The sequence below is a fragment of the Oncorhynchus gorbuscha genome, linkage group LG13 (assembly GCF_021184085.1).
Source record: "Oncorhynchus gorbuscha isolate QuinsamMale2020 ecotype Even-year linkage group LG13, OgorEven_v1.0, whole genome shotgun sequence".
NCBI lineage: Eukaryota > Metazoa > Chordata > Actinopteri > Salmoniformes > Salmonidae > Oncorhynchus > Oncorhynchus gorbuscha.
Genome location: NC_060185.1, coordinates 83,765,838 through 83,783,768, shown reverse-complemented (window position 1 = coordinate 83,783,768; position 17,931 = coordinate 83,765,838). Strand labels below are relative to the sequence as shown.

General features: G+C 45.9%; 1 protein-coding gene across 2 annotated transcripts in view; it reads left to right on the top strand.

The window, feature by feature from the left end:
* macrod1 (mono-ADP ribosylhydrolase 1) overlaps positions 1-17,931 on the top strand; it is a 119,445-nt gene that overhangs the window by 68,911 nt on the left and 32,603 nt on the right. For both annotated transcript variants that reach the window (XM_046295963.1, XM_046295962.1), the window contains exon 5: positions 12,870-12,986. In XM_046295963.1, coding sequence (XP_046151919.1) covers positions 12,870-12,986 — 117 coding nt within the window. The remainder of the gene's footprint in view (positions 1-12,869; positions 12,987-17,931) is intronic.

Sequence of the window (17,931 nt, the reverse complement as noted above, 5' to 3'; positions counted from 1 at the left end):
AACACCCATCCGTAGCACGCGCTCCAGCAGGTGTATCTCACTGATCATCCCTAAAGCCAACACCGCATTTGGCCGCCTTTCGTTCCAGTTCTCTGCTGCCTGTGACTGGAACGAATTGCAAAAATCGCTGAAGTTGGAGACTTTTATCTCCCTCACCAAATTCAAACATCTGCTATCTGAGCAGCTAACCGATCGCTGCAGCTGTACATAGTCTATCGGCAAATAGCCCACCCATTTTTACCTACCTCATCCCCATACTGTTTTTATTTATTTACTTTTCTGCTCTTTTGCACACCATTATCTCTACCTGTACATGATCATCTGATCATTTATCACTCCAGTGTTAATCTGCAAAATTGTAATTATTCGCCTACCTCCTCATGCCTTTTGCACACAATGTATATAGACTCCACTTTTTTTTCCTATTGTGTTATTGACTTGTTAATTGTTTACTCCATGTGTAACTCTGTGTTGTCTGCTCACACTGCTATGCTTTATCTTGGCCAGGTCGCAGTTGTAAATGAGAACTTGTTCTCAACTAGCCTACCTGGTTAAATAAAGGTGAAATAAAAAAAATGTAAAGAAGAATTTATTACTATGGGGTTCTGTGTATATAAACAGTAATTTCTCAGTCTGTTGTTAAGTCAGTGCTTTGCGGCGTGTGTGTGGTGTTGAGAGACTGTGGAGGTAATCGATACCAGTGATAAATCTGTACTACTAGTGGTCAGTCACTCAGACCCCCCCCACTCCCCCAGCTGAGGGTGTGACCATGTGAGTGCGACCGTGTGTATGAGTCCGTGCCAAAGTGTGTTTGTGTGTGTGTTATTCACCCAGAAGGCCAGCTGTGTTTGGTCTATCCCAGGCAGTCTTCCTGTCGCTGCATGTCCATGGCAGTGTCTCAGGTTACTACGCAGGGCAATTCTTCCTGCCTGTTTGGAGGGAAATAGTAGTGGTGGACCACAAATGGGAATTAGCTATATTTAGCTACTGTAACTTATTTTGTGCATTACTTAGAGTATGTTATGCATGGTCCCTGGCTGCTGAATAAACAAATAAATAAATGAATATATATTCATTGGTTTAATATATTCAGAAACAAAGCTAAGACCTATGTAGAACTGACAATCTCTAAGGAGGATTCTACCACCAAATATACTACATGGTAGATATACCAGAAGTATGTGGACACCCCTTCAAATTAGTGGATTCTGCTATTTCAGCCACACCGGTTGCTGACATAGTAACTAGACTGGGCACGCGCGTGTGTCCGCGCTTGTGTCCGCGCTTGTGTCCGCGCTTGTTGATTTTGTCCAGACACGATCAGGACACGCAGGTTGAAATATCAAAACTAACCCTGAACCAACTACATTCATTTGGGGACAGGTCGAAACACATAAAACAATTATGGCCATTTCAGCTAGCTAGCTAATTTGTCCTGGGATATAAACATTGGGTTGTTATTTTACCTGAAATGTACAAGGTCCTTTTTAAAATAAAATGTCATCTTTGTAGAATTTTGAGTCACACAAAATTGTGTGTTCTCAACTCCGACAATTAATCCACAGATAAAAGGGGAAACCTAGTTAGTTTCTAATAATCTCTCCTCGTTCAGTCTTTTACTTCTGTGGATTTTACATGGCGCTCTGCAACCAACTTTAAGATGCATTAGTCTCTCCTGCAGCAAAGCACCCCCACAACATGATGCTGCCACCCCCGTGCTTCACAGTTGGGATGGTGTTCTTCGACTTGCAAGCCTCCCCCTTTTCCTCCAAACATAACGATGGTGATTATGGCCAAACAGTTATATTTTTGTTCCATCAGACCAGAGGATATTTCTCCAAAAAGTATGATCTTTGTCACCATGTGCAGATGCAAACTGTAGTCTGGCTTTTTTTATGGCAGTTTTGGAGCAGTGGTTTCTTCCTTGCTGAGTGGCCTTTCAGGTTATGTCAATATATGACTCATTTTACTGTGGATATAGATACTTTTGTACCTGTTTCCTCCAGCATCTTCACAAGGTCCTCTGCTGTTGTCCTGGGATTGATTTGCACTTTTCACACCAAAGTACGTTCATCTCTAGGCGACAGAATGCGTCTCCTTCCTGAGTGGTATGATGGCTGCGTGGTCCCATGGTGTTCATACTTGTGTATTATTGTTTGTAGCGTCAACCTATTGTTTGTATCTTCAGGCATTTGGAAATTGCTCCCAAGGATAAACCAGACTTGTGGAGGTCTACAATTGTTTTTCTGATATCTTCGCTGATTTCTTTTGATTTTCCCATGATGTCAAGCAAAGAGTCACTGAGTTTGAAGGTAGGCCTTGAAATACATCCACAGGTACACCTCCAATTGACTCAAATTATGTCAATTAGCCTATCAGAAGCTTCTAAAGCCATGACATAATTTTCTGGAATTTTCCAAGCTGTTTAAAGGCACAGTCAACTTAGTGTATGTAAACTTCTGACCCACTGGAATTGTGTTACAGTGAATTATAAGTTAAATAATCTGTCTGTAAACAAATGTTGGAAAAATTATTTTTCTTTTTTCTTGCCAAAACTATAGTTTGTTAAAACCTCTTTGGGCTGAGATCCCGCTAACGGGATCGATTTGACAGCAGCCAGTGAAAGTGTAGGGCGCCAAATTCAAAATAACAGAAATCCCATATTTAAAATTCCTCAAACCTACAAGTATTTTACACCATTTTAAAGATAGATTTTTTTAAAATATACATTGGGGCAAAAAAGTATTTAAGTCAGCCACCAATTGTGCAAGTTCTCCCACTTAAAAAGATGAGAGAGGCCTGTAATTTTCATCATAGGTACACTTCAACTATGACAGACAAAATGAGAGAAAAAAAATCCAGTAAATCACATTGTAGGATTTTTAATTAATTTATTTGCAAATTATGGTGGAAAATAAGTATTTGGTCACCTACAAAGATTTCTGGCTCTCACAGAACTGTAACTTCTTCTTTAAGAGGCTCCTCTGTCCTCCACTCGTTACCTTTATTAATGGCACCTGTTTGAACTTGTTATCAGTATAAAAGACACCTGTCCACAACCTTAAACAGTCACACTCCAAACTCCACTATGTCCAAGACCAAAGAGCTGTCAAAGGACACCAGAAACAAAATTGTAGACCTGCACCAGACTGGGAAGACTGAATCTGCAAAAAAGTATTTAGTCAGCCACCAATTGTGCAAGTTCTCCTACTTAAAAAGATGAGAGAGGCCTGTAATTTTCATCATAGGTACACTTCAACTATGACAGACAAAATGAGAAAAAATATCCAGAAAATCACATTGTAGGATTTTTAATGAATTTATTTGCAAATTATGGTGGAATATAAGTATTTGGTCAATAACAAAAGTTTATCTCAATACTTTGTTATATATCCTTTGTTGGCAATGACAGAGGTCAAACGTTTTCTGTAAGTCTTCACAAGGTTTTCACACACTGTTGCTGGTATTTTGGCCCATGCTTGTTTGTAGGTGACCAGATACTTATTTTCTACCATAATTTGCAAATAAATGAATAAAAAATCCTACAATGTGATTTTCAGGATTTTTTTTTCTCATTTTGTCTGTCATAGTTGAAGTGTACCTATGATGAAAATTACAGGCCTCTCTCATCTTTTTAAGTGGAAGAACTTGCACAATTGGTGGCTGACTAAATACTTTTTTGCCCCACTGTATGTTAGGTCAGAGTCGAGTCACAGAAAAAAACAGCCATTTTTCCAGCCAAAGAGAGGAGTCGCAAAAAGCAGAAATAATCACCCAACATCAGCGCCGACCTCACGATGCTCTTGTGGCTGAATGGAAGAAAGTCCCCACAGCAATGTTCCAACGTCTTGTGGAAAGCCTTCCCAGAAGAGCAGAGGCTGTTATAGCAGCAAAGTGGGGACCAACTTTATTAATAAACCTGATTTTGGAATTAGACACCATGTAGTGTATCTGGTTCCGTACTCAGCTTCTCTGTCAGGAGGATTATACCACCAGATATCTGGTTCCGTACTCAGCTTCTCTGTCAGGAGGATTATACCACCAGATATCTGGTTCCGTACTCAGCTTCTCTCTCAGGAGGATTATACCACCAGATATCTGGTTCCGTACTCAGCTTCTCTCTCAGGAGGATTATACCACCAGATATCTGGTTCCGTACTCAGCTTCTCTGTCAGGAGGATTATACCACCAGATATCTGGTTCCGTACTCAGCTTCTCTGTCAGGAGGATTATACTACCTGATATCTGGTTCTGTACTCATCTTCTTTCTAAGGAGGATTATACCACCAGATATCTGGTTCTATACGCTCTCCTCTCACTGTATATCAACTCTAGATATCTGGTTCTATACGCTCTCCTCTCACTGTATATCAACTCTAGATATCTGGTTCTATACGCTCTCCTCTCACCGTGTATCAGCTCTAGATATCTGGATCTATACGCTCTCCTCTCACTGTATATCAACTCTAGATATCTGGTTCTATACGCTCTCCTCTCACCGTGTATCAGCTCTAGATATCTGGTTCTATACGCTCTCCTCTCACTCTATATCAACTCTAGATATCTGGTTCTATACGCTCTCCTCTCACTGTATATCAGCTCTAGATATCTGGTTCTATACGCTCTCCTCTCACCGTGTATCAACTCTAGATATCTGGTTCTATACGCTCTCCTCTCACCGTGTATCAACTCTAGATATCTGGTTCTATACGCTCTCCTCTCACCGTGTATCAGCTCTAGATATCTGGTTCTATACGCTCTCCTCTCACTGTATATCAGCTCTAGATATCTGGTTCTATACGCTCTCCTCTCACCTAGATGTATCAACTCTAGATATCTGGTTCTATACGCTCTCCTCTCACTGTATATCAGCTCTAGATATCTGGTTCTATACGCTAGATATCCTCTCACCGTGTATCAACTCTAGATATCTGGTTCTATACGCTCTCCTCTCACTGTATATCAGCTCTAGATATCTGGTTCTATACGCTCTCCTCTCACCGTGTATCAGCTCTAGATATCTGGTTCTATACGCTCTCCTCTCACTGTATATCAGCTCTAGATATCTGGTTCTATACGCTCTCCTCTCACCGTGTATCAACTCTAGATATCTGGTTCTATACGCTCTCCTCTCACTGTATATCAGCTCTAGATATCTGGTTCTATACGCTCTCCTCTCACTGTATATCAGCTCTAGATATCTGGTTCTATACGCTCTCCTCTCACTGTATATCAGCTCTAGATATCTGGTTCTATACGCTCTCCTCTCACCGTGTATCAACTCTAGATATCTGGTTCTATACGCTCTCCTCTCACTGTATATCAGCTCTAGATATCTGGTTCTATACGCTCTCCTCTCACCGTGTATCAACTCTAGATATCTGGTTCTATACGCTCTCCTCTCACCGTGTATCAACTCTAGATATCTGGTTCTATACGCTCTCCTCTCACCGTGTATCAACTCTAGATATCTGGTTCTATACGCTCTCCTCTCACCTAGTGTATCTGTATATCAGCTCTAGATATCTGGTTCTATACGCTCTCCTCTCACTGTGTATCAGCTCTAGATATCTGGTTCTATACGCTCTCCCTCTGTATATCACCGTGTATCACGCTCTCCTCTAGATATCTGGTTCTATACGCTCTCCTCTCACTCTATATCAACTCTAGATATCTGGTTCTATACGCTCTCCTCTCACCGTGTATCAGCTCTAGATATCTGGTTCTATACGCTCTCCTCTCACTGTATATCAACTCTAGATATCTGGTTCTATACGCTCTCCTCTCACCGTGTATCAACTCTAGATATCTGGTTCTATACGCTCTCCTCTCACTGTATATCAACTCTAGATATCTGGTTCTATACGCTCTCCTCTCACCGTGTATCAGCTCTAGATATCTGGTTCTATACGCTCTCCTCTCACTGTATATCAACTCTAGATATCTGGTTCTATACGCTCTCCTCTCACCGTGTATCAACTCTAGATATCTGGTTCTATACGCTCTCCTCTCACTGTATATCAGCTCTAGATATCTGGTTCTATACGCTCTCCTGTCACCGTGTATCAACTCTAGATATCTGGTTCTATACGCTCTCCTCTCACTGTATATCAGCTCTAGATATCTGGTTCTATACGCTCTCCTCTCACCGTGTATCAACTCTAGATATCTGGTTCTATACGCTCTCCTCTCACCGTGTATCAACTCTAGATATCTGGTTCTATACGCTCTCCTCTCACTGTATATCAGCTCTAGATATCTGGTTCTATACGCTCTCCTCTCACCGTGTATCAACTCTAGATATCTGGTTCTATCAACTCTAGATATCTGGTTCTCCTCTCACTCTATATCAACTCTAGATATCTGGTTCTATACGCTCTCCTCTCACCGTGTATCAGCTCTAGATATCTGGTTCTAGATATCTGGTTCTATCTCCTCTCACTGTATATCAACTCTAGATATCTGGTTCTATACGCTCTCCTCTCACTGTGTATCAACTCTAGATATCTGGTTCTATACGCTCTCCTCTCACTGTATATCAGCTCTAGATATCTGGTTCTATACGCTCTCCTCTCACCGTGTATCAACTCTAGATATCTGGTTCTATACGCTCTCCTCTCACTGTATATCAACTCTAGATATCTGGTTCTATACGCTCTCCTCTCACCGTGTATCAACTCTAGATCAACAGTGGATATGTTTTTTCTCCCATCTTCTCTATCACTGGCAATCTCACTTTCTCTTTATGGCAGAGTAAAGGGAGATGCTAATTAGGCAGGTACAGACTGGTCAGACCTTTAAAGAGAGGGGGAGACAGAGATAAACATGTAGGCAGGTACAGACTGGTCAGACCTTTTTAAAGAGAGGGGGAGACAGAGATAAACAAGGGGAAATGTTTGAAAGACAGTGAGGGAGGGACATAAAGGCAGTGAGCAGGAGCTCAGTGGGTGATGAAGTTGATAGATTAGGATTTGAAGAGAGAAGGGAAACGCTTTGTCCTGCATACATCACATTCACAATAGGCCAGTGTTTTTCAACTGTTCAACTGTGTGTCTCACAGTGGCTAACAGGAGGCAGGCAGGCAGAGTGGGTAGCAGAGATGAGCTGTACTGTGATGTGTGTGTTCTGTGGGCTGCTGGGGAACAGCATAGAATGAGCTCCATGTCAAAACACCTACACATACATAATAATGCAGCATTCACTTATAGTCAATTCACAGATCTGCTAAAGTCTCTTAAGAAAACAAGATCAGTTAAAAATAAGTGTTGTTCTTGTCAATGCCAGTCAGTACTCTATATACCAGTGGTCACCAACCGGTGTATATCCAAAGCATTCCTCGTCGATCATCAAACATTTCTGTAAAAAAAACAAGGATAAGGCCTTCCTATTTTCTTTATGTATTTGTGCTGTTGGTGCCCTTGATCCAGCAGCCATAGCACCAGGAAGGCAGTGTTCCCATTTTCAACCATTTCATGTGTCTAAAGGTAGAACTCCACCTACCCGGCAGGTCTAGACATTAAGTCAAGAGTGCCTATCGCTGGCCAATCAGATCGCTCAGATCAATGTGTCTGCACAGTTTCCACGAGCCATAGACTGTAAAAAGAAACCTCGAGCTCATAGCAAAGTTGATACTGTGAGATTTCAAAACTTTTAAAGCCATGACGAGAGAGACTGTCAACGAATACAGCAAAGAGCTGCTGTTTTTATGACTGACTTCATGTTTCAGTTGTTATTCAGCCCTGTCAACACTTTAAGCCATGAAATGTGCGTTCTCCCTACTTCCACCCACGCTACAACCAGCACTGCAGCTGAATTGAAGGAGTACAGCAAAGTGTTCCGATAAGCTAGCGTTGGTATTATTAGCTGCTTGTGTCTTTTTTAATATCAAGGAATATTCCACTTTCTCTGGTCATAGGAGTAACAACATGAATTGGTGCATGAGGCAGAAATAATGCCATCTCCATCAGCTGGAAGACTATGTCCCCTTTTCTCAGCGGAGGGAGGGAGGAGGGACGCTGCTCCGGGTTAGGGGAGGGCTTGACCGGCCGGGATTTCCTTGTCCCATCGCGCTCTAGCGACTCCTTGTGGTGGGCCGGGACCCTGCATGCTGACTTCGGTCACCAGCTGGACGGGGTTTCCTCTGACACATTGGTGTGTCTGGCTTCTGGGTTAAACGAGCAGTGTGTCAAGAAGCAGTGCAGCTTGGCAGGGTGGTGTTTCGGAGGACTCTCGACCTTCGCCTTTCCAGAGTCGGTCGGGGAGTTGCAACGATGGGACAAGACTGATACCAATTAGATTTCATGAAAAGGGGGTAAAAGTACAACAACAAAATATATACATATATTTGCCAATTATTATGCTAACTCCGCTGTGCCTCACAAGTGACACAACAAATGATAAATTACCAGTGTGATAAAATATACATACATACATACACACAAAAATATATATATAATTTGAAAATGGTCTGAGAAGAACATGCAGTGATAATGCATTGGGCCTATAGTCAAATGCACAAACCTCATCACTACAGAACTGGTTTTAATTGGTTCATGTTGCATAGGCGTACGTTTTCAGTCTGGTTTTTATTTTATTTTAAATGAGCGGTAGATCTCAGACTACATTTTGACTCAGAAAAGGTTGGTGACCACTGCTATATACACTGTCCATATACAGTCAGCATAAGATAAATGAATCACTTCCCCCAACAGGATCTGGGTTCAAATACTATGTAAAATATCTATATTACTAAGTAGGTGAATATTTGAATTTATTTGAAAATACTGAAATACACTGACTCAAATGCATTTAACCCAGATATTTGAAAATAGTATTTGAAATAAGTAGTTGAAAATACTTTCAAAATAAGAAGTTGATTGGGGCCACATTATTAGAAATACTCAAATACACAGATAACAAGTATTTAATATCAAATACTCAAATACACAGAAAACAAGTATTTAAATATCAAAAAATCAAATACACGTGTTTCTGAACCCAGTTTTTCCCCCAAAACATACACTATACTGCTGATGTTGTCTTTGAGCTTTGTGTTGGCCGGACTGTACGGTGTCCACCACCAGACCATCCTAAATATTGCCATGGCAACCAGGCTGAAATAAATGATTGGCCCTCTCGCTGGGGGACTCTGGGAAAGGCAATAGTTCCACCCCATTAGTTCAACAGACAGGCTCTGGACCTATCACCGGTCAGCTGGCAAGGTTATCTGCTGCGACTTAGTATTCCATATGTACAGCAAGTAAGAGTGTGATTTTGCGTGTTGTGTGTCTGTGAGTGTAGTGGTTTTGTGTGTATCTATGTGTTTGTGTGCATGCGTGTGTGTGTGTGTGTGTGTGTGCGTCTCTGAGTGTGTTTTGCTGAGAAAAGCAGCCTCCCAGCCAGGTAAGCATAGAGCCAATTATCACCTCCTTCTCCTCTAGCTGACAGTGTTTAATGATAAGGGAGGTTGTAGGGAGATGACAGTAAGACTGAAACACTGTCCTGGCAGGTCCCTGAAGCCAACACTCACCCCTCCTCTCTTCTGCTCCTCCTGCACCCCTCCTCTCTTCTGCTCCTCCTGCACCCCTCCTCTCTTCTGCTCCTCCTGCACCCCTCCTCTCTTCTGCTCCGCCTGCACCCCTCCTCTCTTCTGCTCGTCCTGCACCCCTCCTCTCTTCTGCTCCTCCTGCACCCCTCCTCTCTTCTGCTCCTCCTGCACCCCTCCTCTCTTCTGCTCCGCCTGCACCCCTCCTCTCTTCTGCTCCGCCTGCACCCCTCCTCTCTTCTGCTCCTCCTGCACCCCTCCTCTCTTCTGCTCCTCCTGCACCCCTCCTCTCTTCTGCTCCGCCTGCACCCCTCCTCTCTTCTGCTCCTCCTGCACCCCTCCTCTCTTCTGCTCCGCCTGCACCCCTCTTGTCTTCTGCTCCTCCTGCACCCCTCCTCTCTTCTGCTCCTCCTGCACCCCTCCTCTTTTCTGCTCCGCCTGCACCCCTCTTGTCTTCTGCTCCTCCTGCACCCCTCCTCTCTTCTGCTCCGCCTGCACCCCTCCTCTCTTCTACTCCTCCTGCACCCCTCCTCTCTTCTGCTCCTCCTGCACCCCTCCTCTCTTCTGCTCCTCCTGCACCCCTCCTCTCTTCTTCCCCTCCTGCACCCCTCCTCTCTTCTTCTCCTCCTGCACCTCCTCTTTCCCCTTGTTTCCTCTCATCACCTGTTGTTTCTTCTACTTAACTCTATTCTTCTTCAACCCTCCTCTCTTTTCTCTTTATTCTCCCTCTTTAATGACTGCCCCTCTCTGAGTTTTCTTTATTTCTCTCATCACTTTCTTTAAAAAAATCTCTGTCCTCAAATCTCTCCTGTCATGCTCTCTACCATTCTCCTCTCCTTTCATTTCTCATGTCTCTTTATTATTTCCTCTTTTCCTCTCCTCAAGAAGAACAAAAAAGGATGGAGAAGAATATGAATATGTAGACTCACAAATTTCCTTCAGTGTTCTCATGAGTTAGGGGTTGAATTGTACATTTATAGATTCAGAATCCATTTTCTCATAAGTGAACTTGTTAGTATTCCCACTTGTCACATTGAATGACTACAGTCTTTCTACAGCTGTGAGAGATATTGTCTTTGTATCTTTGTTGTTTTTGTGTCGTCACATCGTCTTTGTAGGTCTGCGACTTGAAACAGTCATGTGTCTGTTCTCTGTAGTCTGATAAATGCAGGTTTGTGAGTAGTGGCAGGTATTTGGAGCTGTCTGGTATATAAGCCAGGATCATAGAGAACGCATATTTCATACACCCCCACAAATCCTTACACTGGAGGTTGTGACACACACACACACACACACACAAACACACACCACAGACACACACACACCACAGACACAAACCACACGCGCACACTCACATCAGGTAACTCTGTCAAATACAAGGTCAAACATAAGGAACCTGAAATTAAAAATGACCTTGCTATGATCTTCTTCCTCTCCCATCTCTCTCCCTTTTCTCTCTCCTATTCTCTAACTATCTCTGTATGTCTCTTCTATCAAACTATTTATACATCTATCGCTCTTTCCCTCCATCTCCCATCTCTCCTCCATCCCTCCCTCTCTCCTTTCTCCTCTCTTGGTCTTGTTATAACACTTGTTCTCTATTTCAGTGAGTGAGAGTGTGTGTCGGTGGGGGTGACTAGCTGTCTGGTGCGCGTCACCTCCAGTTCTATTCACACAGCAGCACTGTAACTAAATGCTGCTTCTCTACCCCCCAGGGGACCTAGACAGTTAGTCTGTGTGTTTCTTTCTCAGACAGTCAGTCAGCCATCGTACCCTGCCTTCCACCCTTAGTCACAGGGCAATAATGTATCACACAGTGGCAGTGCAGGGTGATAATGTATGACACATTGGCAGGGCAGGACAATAATGTATCACACAGTGGCAGTGGATGGTGATAATGTATGACACAGTGGCAGGGCATGGTGATAATGTATAACACAGTGGCAGGGCAGGGTGATAATGTATGCCACAGTGGCAGGGCCAGTGGCAGTGGCAGGGCCGGGTGATAATGTATGCCACAGTGTCAGGGCAGGGTGCTAATGTATGACGCAGTGGCAGGGCGGGTGATAATGTATGACGCAGTGGCAGGGCAGGGTGATAATGTATGACACGGTGGCAGGGCATGGTGATAATATATGACGCAGGGCAGGGTGATAATGTATGACACAGTGGCAGAGCAGGGTGATAATGTATGACACAGTGGCAGGGCAGGGTGATAATGTATGACACAGTGGCAGGGCAGGGTGATAATGTATGACACAGTGGCAGAGCATGGTGATAATGTATGACACAGTGACATGGCATGGTGATAATGTATGACACAGTGGCAGGGCAGGGTGATAATGTATGACACAGTGGCAGAGCATGGTGATAATGTATGACACAGTGGCAGGGCATGGTGATAATGTATGACACAGTGGCAGGGCAGGGTGATAATGTATGACACAGTGGCATGGCATGGTGATAATGTATGACACAGTGGCAGAGCGGGGTGATAATGTATGACACAGTGGCAGAGCAGGGTAATAATGTATGACACAGTGGCAGGGCATGGTGATAATGTATGACACAGTGGCATGGCATGGTGATAATGTATGACACAGTGGCAGGGCAGGGTGATAATGTATGACACAGTGGCAGAGCATGGTGATAATGTATGACACAGTGGCAGGGCAGGGTGATAATGTATGACACAGTGGCAGAGCATGGTGATAATGTATGACACAGTGGCAGGGCAGGGTGATAATGTATGACACAGTGGCAGAGCATGGTGATAATGTATGACACAGTGGCAGAGCAGGGTGATAATTAATGACACAGTGGCAGAGCAGGGTGATAATGTATGACACAGTGGCAGGGCAGGGCGATAATAAGTGATGTTCCAGGAAGGATCCAACCCAACACACTGAACTCACACACCCCCCACTCTCAGTCCCGTGTGGAGCTGTCAAGTTGTTAGAGCTGGAGTCAGGGGTGCTGTGCACTAATGATTGTTAGTTCAATGATCATGGGAAGGAGATAAAGTGTCTCCCAAATCAAATAATAATTTCCCTCGATTTAGATAACGTCAACTGATATTGCTCATCAATGTGAAGGGTTCCACAGTGGGAGCTGGTGTGTGTGTGTGTGTGTGTGTGTGCGTGCGTGCGTGCGTGCGTGCGTGCGTGTGTTATATCTCTCACCCCTCCTCTCACATTAACAATGCACAGGCAATTGTCAATTCACTTCATACCTCATTTACATTTTTTGTTGTTGACAGTTTATACAAATTGTACAAATATTCATCCTCACTTCCCTCTCTTCTCTCTCTTCCCTCTCTCCTCAGTGGATGGTGCAATCCACCGCACGGCCGGCCCCCTCCTGAGGTCTGAGTGTGCTGAGCTTCAAGGGTGTGAGACGGGAGAGGCTAAGATTACAGGGGGCTACGGCCTGCCTGCCAAGTGTGAGTCCATGAGGAGATGATATCCCAGCTATACTATACATCTCTATCACACAGCAATGATATCCCACCTATACATCTCTATCACACCGCGATGATATCCCACCTATACATCTCTATCACACAGCGATGATATCCCACCTATACATCTCTATCACACAGCGATGATATCCCACCTATACATCTCTATCACACAGTGATGATATCCCACCTATACATCTCTATCACACAGCGATGATATCCCACCTATACATCTCTATCACACAGCGATGATATCCCACCTATACATCTCTATCACACAGCGATGATATCCCACCTATACATCTCTATCACACAGCGATGATATCCCACCTATACATCTCTATCACACAGCGATGATATCCCACCTATACATCTCTATCACACCGCGATGATATCCCACCTATACATCTCTATCACACAGCGATGATATCCCACCTATACATCTCTATCACACAGCGATGATATCCCACCTATACATCTCTATCACACAGCGATGATATCCCACCTATACATCTCTATCACACAGTGATGATATCCCACCTATACATCTCTATCACACAGCGATGATATCCCACCTATACATCTCTATCACACAGCGATGATATCCCACCTACACATCTATCACACCGCGATGATATCCCACCTATACATCTCTATCACACAGCGATGATATCCCACCTATACATCTCTATCACACAGCGATGATATCCCACCTACACATCTCTATCACACAGCGATGATATCCCACCTATACATCTCTATCACACCGCGATGATATCCCTCCTATACATCTCTATCACACAGCGATGATATCCCACCTATACATCTCTATCACACAGCGATGATATCCCACCTATACATCTCTATCACACAGCGATGATATCCCACCTATACATCTCTATCACTCAGCGATGATATCCCACCTATACATCTCTATCACACAGCGATGATATCCCACCTATACATCTCTATCACACAGCGATGATATCCCACCTATACATCTCTATCACTCAGCGATGATATCCCACCTATACATCTCTATCACACAGTGATGATATCCCACCTATACATCTCTATCACACAGCGATTATATCCCACCTATACATCTCTATCACACAGTGATGATATCCCACCTACACATCTCTATCACACAGCGATGATATCCCACCTATACATCTCTATCACTCAGCGATGATATCCCACCTATACATCTCTATCACACAGCGATGATATCCCACCTATACATCTCTATCACACAGTGATGATATCCCACCTATACATCTCTATCACACAGCGATGATATCCCACCTATACATCTCTATCACTCAGCGATGATATCCCACCTATACATCTCTATCACACAGCGATGATATCCCACCTATACATCTCTATCACACAGGGTGGTCTTATAAAATGTTGGAGGCTATACGACCTGTAACAAACAGAGTGAATTATAACACCACCATGCCTTTGGACATTATTCCAACCAACAAAGATAATTGATACATGTTATATCACACAGAGTGAATTATAACATATTCACTGCATATGGTATTATACATCCCTACCCTCCTTCTCTCCCTCTTTCGTCATTCACTTCCTTCTTCCTTGTTCTCCCTTTCTCTCCTCCGTTCTCCTCCCTCCCTCCCTCTCTCTCCTCCCTCCCCCTCTCTCATCCCTTCCCCTCTCTCTTCCCTCCCCCTCTCTCTTCCCTCCCCCTCTCTTCCCTCCCCCTCTCTCTTCGCTCCCCCTCTCTCCTCCCTCCCCCTCTCTCTTCGCTCCCCCTCTCTCCTCCCTCCCCTCTCTCTTCACTCTCTCTTCCCTCCCCTCTCTCCTCCCTCCTCCTCTCTCCTCCCTCCCCCTCTCTCTTCCCTCTCTCTTTCCTCCCCTCTCTCCTCCATCCTCCTCTCTCTTTCTTCCCCCTCTCTTCTCTCCCCCTCTCTCCTCCCTCACCCTCTCTCTTCCCTCTCTCTTTCCTCCCCTCTCTCTTCCCTCCCCCTCTCTCTTCCCTCCCCCTCTCTCTTCCCTCCCCTCTCTCTTCCCTCCCCTCTCTCTTCCCTCCCCCTCTCTCTTCCCTTCCCCTCTCTCCTCTCTCCCCCTCTCTCTTCCCTCCCCCTCTCTCCTCCCTCCCCTTCTCTCTACCCTCCCCCTCTCTCCTCCCTCCCCCTCTCTCTATCCTCTCTCTTCCCTCCCCTCTCTCTTCCCTCCCCCTCTCTCCTCCCTCCCCCTCTCTCTTCCCTCCCCCTCTCTCTTCCCTCCCCCTCTCTCCTCCCACCCCTCTCTCTTCCCTCTCTCTTCCCTCCCCCTCTCTCCTCTCTTCCCTCTCTCTTCCCTCCCCCTCTCTCTTCCCTCCGCCTCTCTCCTCCCTTCCCCTCTCTCTTCCCTTCCCCTCTCTCCTCCCTCCGCCTCTCTCCTCCCTTCCCCTCTCTCTTCCCTCCCACTCTCTCTTCCCTCTCTCTTCCCTCTCTCCTCCCTTCCCCTCTCTCCTCCCTCCCCCTCTCTCCTCCCACCCCCTCTCTCTTCCCTCTCTCTTCCCTCCCCTCTCTCCTCTCTTCCCTCTCTCTTCCCTCCCCCTCTCTCTTCCCTCCCCTCTCTCTTCCCTCCCCCTCTCTCTTCCCTCCCCCTCTCTCTTCCCTTCCCCTCTCTCCTCTCTCCCCCTCTCTCTTCCCTCCCCTCTCTCCTCCCTCCCCCTCTCTCTACCCTCCCCCCTCTCTCCTCCCTCCCCCTCTCTCTATCCCCCTCTCTCTTCCCTCCCCTCTCTCTTCCCTCCCCCTCTCTCTTCCCTCCCCCTCTCTCCTCCCTCCCCCTCTCTCTTCCCTCCCCCTCTCTCCTCCCACCCCCTCTCTCTTCCCTCCCCCCTCTCCTCTCTTCCCTCTCTCTTCCCTCCCCCTCTCTCTTCCCTCCCCCTCTCTCTTCCCTCCCCCTCTCTCCTCCCTCCCCCTCTCTCTTCCCTCCCCTCTCTCCTCCCACCCCCTCTCTCTTCCCTCTCTCTTCCCTCCCCCTCTCTCCTCTCTTCCCTCTCTCTTCCCTCCCCCTCTCTCTTCCCTCCGCCTCTCTCCTCCCTTCCCCTCTCTCTTCCCTCCCACTCTCTCCTCCCTCCCCCTCTCTCTTCCCTCCCCCTCTCTCTTCCCTCCCCCTCTCTCTTCCCTCCGCCTCTCTCCTCCCTTCCCCTCTCTCTTCCCTCCCACTCTCTCCTCCCTCCCCCTCTCTCTTCCCTCCCCCTCTCTCCTCTCTTCCCTCTCTCTTCCCTCTCCCTCTCTCTTCCCTCCGCCTCTCTCCTCCCTTCCCCTCTCTCTTCCCTCCCACTCTCTCCTCCCTTCCCCTCTCTCTTCCCTCCCACTCTCTCCTCCCTCCCCTCTCTCTTCCCTCCCCCTCTCTCCTCCCTCCCCCTCTCGCTTCCCTCCCCATCTCTCTTCCCTCCCCCTCTCTCCTCCAACCTTCCTCCCGTGTCCTGGTGTGGATGCAGTAATTATGTGGTTGGTCTGACTGTGTTTAGAGATTCATACACTCTTTAATGTATTCACTCAGCTATGATGTCCTCCGTTATTTGTGTTTGTGTGTGTCTTTATCTCTCTGCTTGTGGTTGTCCTTGTTTGGATGTATGTAGGCGTGTGTGTGTATGTGTGTGTCTTTGTCTCTCTGCTTGTGGTTGTCCTTGGTTGTGTGTGTGTGTGTGTGTGTGTGTGTGTGTGTGTGTGTGTGTGTGTGTGTGTGTGTGTGTGTGTGTGTGTGTGTGTGTGTGTGTGTGTGTGTGTGTGTGTGTGTGTGTGTGTGTGTGTGTGTGTGTGTGTGTGTGTGTGTGTGTGTGTGAGTGTTAAAAGCATGGTGGTAAACTGTTGGATACCAGCTTTTTGTCATTGTTGAGTTAAACTTCACAGTGGGAGAAAGAGTACATGAGAAGACCAATAGACAGAGAGGGGAGAAAGAGAGGATGAGAGGAGGGTGGGAGGAAGGAGTTAGTGAAAATGGAGGGTGGGAGGAAGGAGTTAGTGAAAATGGAGGGTGGGAGGAAGGAGTTAGTGAAAATGGAGGGTGGGAGGAAGGAGTTAGTGAAAATGGACGGTGGGAGGAAGGAGTTAGTGAAAATGGACGGTGGGAGGAAGGAGTTAGTGAAAATGGACGGTGGGAGGAAGGAGTTAGTGAAAATGGACGGAGGGAGGAAGGAGTTAGTGAAAATGGACGGTGGGAGGAAGGAGTTAGTGAAAATGGACCGTGGGAGGAAGGAGTTAGTGAAAATGGACGGTGGGAGGAAGGAGTTAGTGAAAATGGAAGGTGGGAGGAAGGAGTTAGTGAAAATGGAGGGTGGGAGGAAGGAGTTAGTGAAAATGGAGGGTGGGAGGAAGGAGTTAGTGAAAATGGAGGTTGGGAGGAAGGAGTTAGTGAAAATGGAGGGTGGGAGGAAGGAGTTAGTGAAAATGGAGGGTGGGAGGAAGGGGTTAGTGAAAATGGAGGGTGGGAGGGTTGATGACTGTAGGGAATTAAAATGAGATGAGCTGTTGTCACAGTGCCTCGTTTTCTCACTATATCATTCTGTGTGTGTAGATGGTGTGAGTTTATGTGTTTGGTGGTGACAAGGACAGTGTCTCAGCCTGTCAACAGCTCAGTTCTACTTCATTCTCGCCCACAGAGATGATCTGTCATTGTGCGACATCAGACAGTTCAGACAATGATCACAGGCCTGTTGAAACACACTTATATTGCTTCCCAAATGGCACCCTATTCCCTATGCAGTGCACTACTTTTTATTTTACCATAGCCCATACGACTCTGGTCAAAGTAGTGCACAATATAGTGGACAGGGTGCCATTTGGGACACAGTCAGTGTCCCTGTGGTACAGGCCTCCTGGGGTGTGTCACTGTGTAGTGCACACAGCCTGCAGAGCACAGCATGTTCAACCAACAGAGAGATACTAAACACAGCCATCCA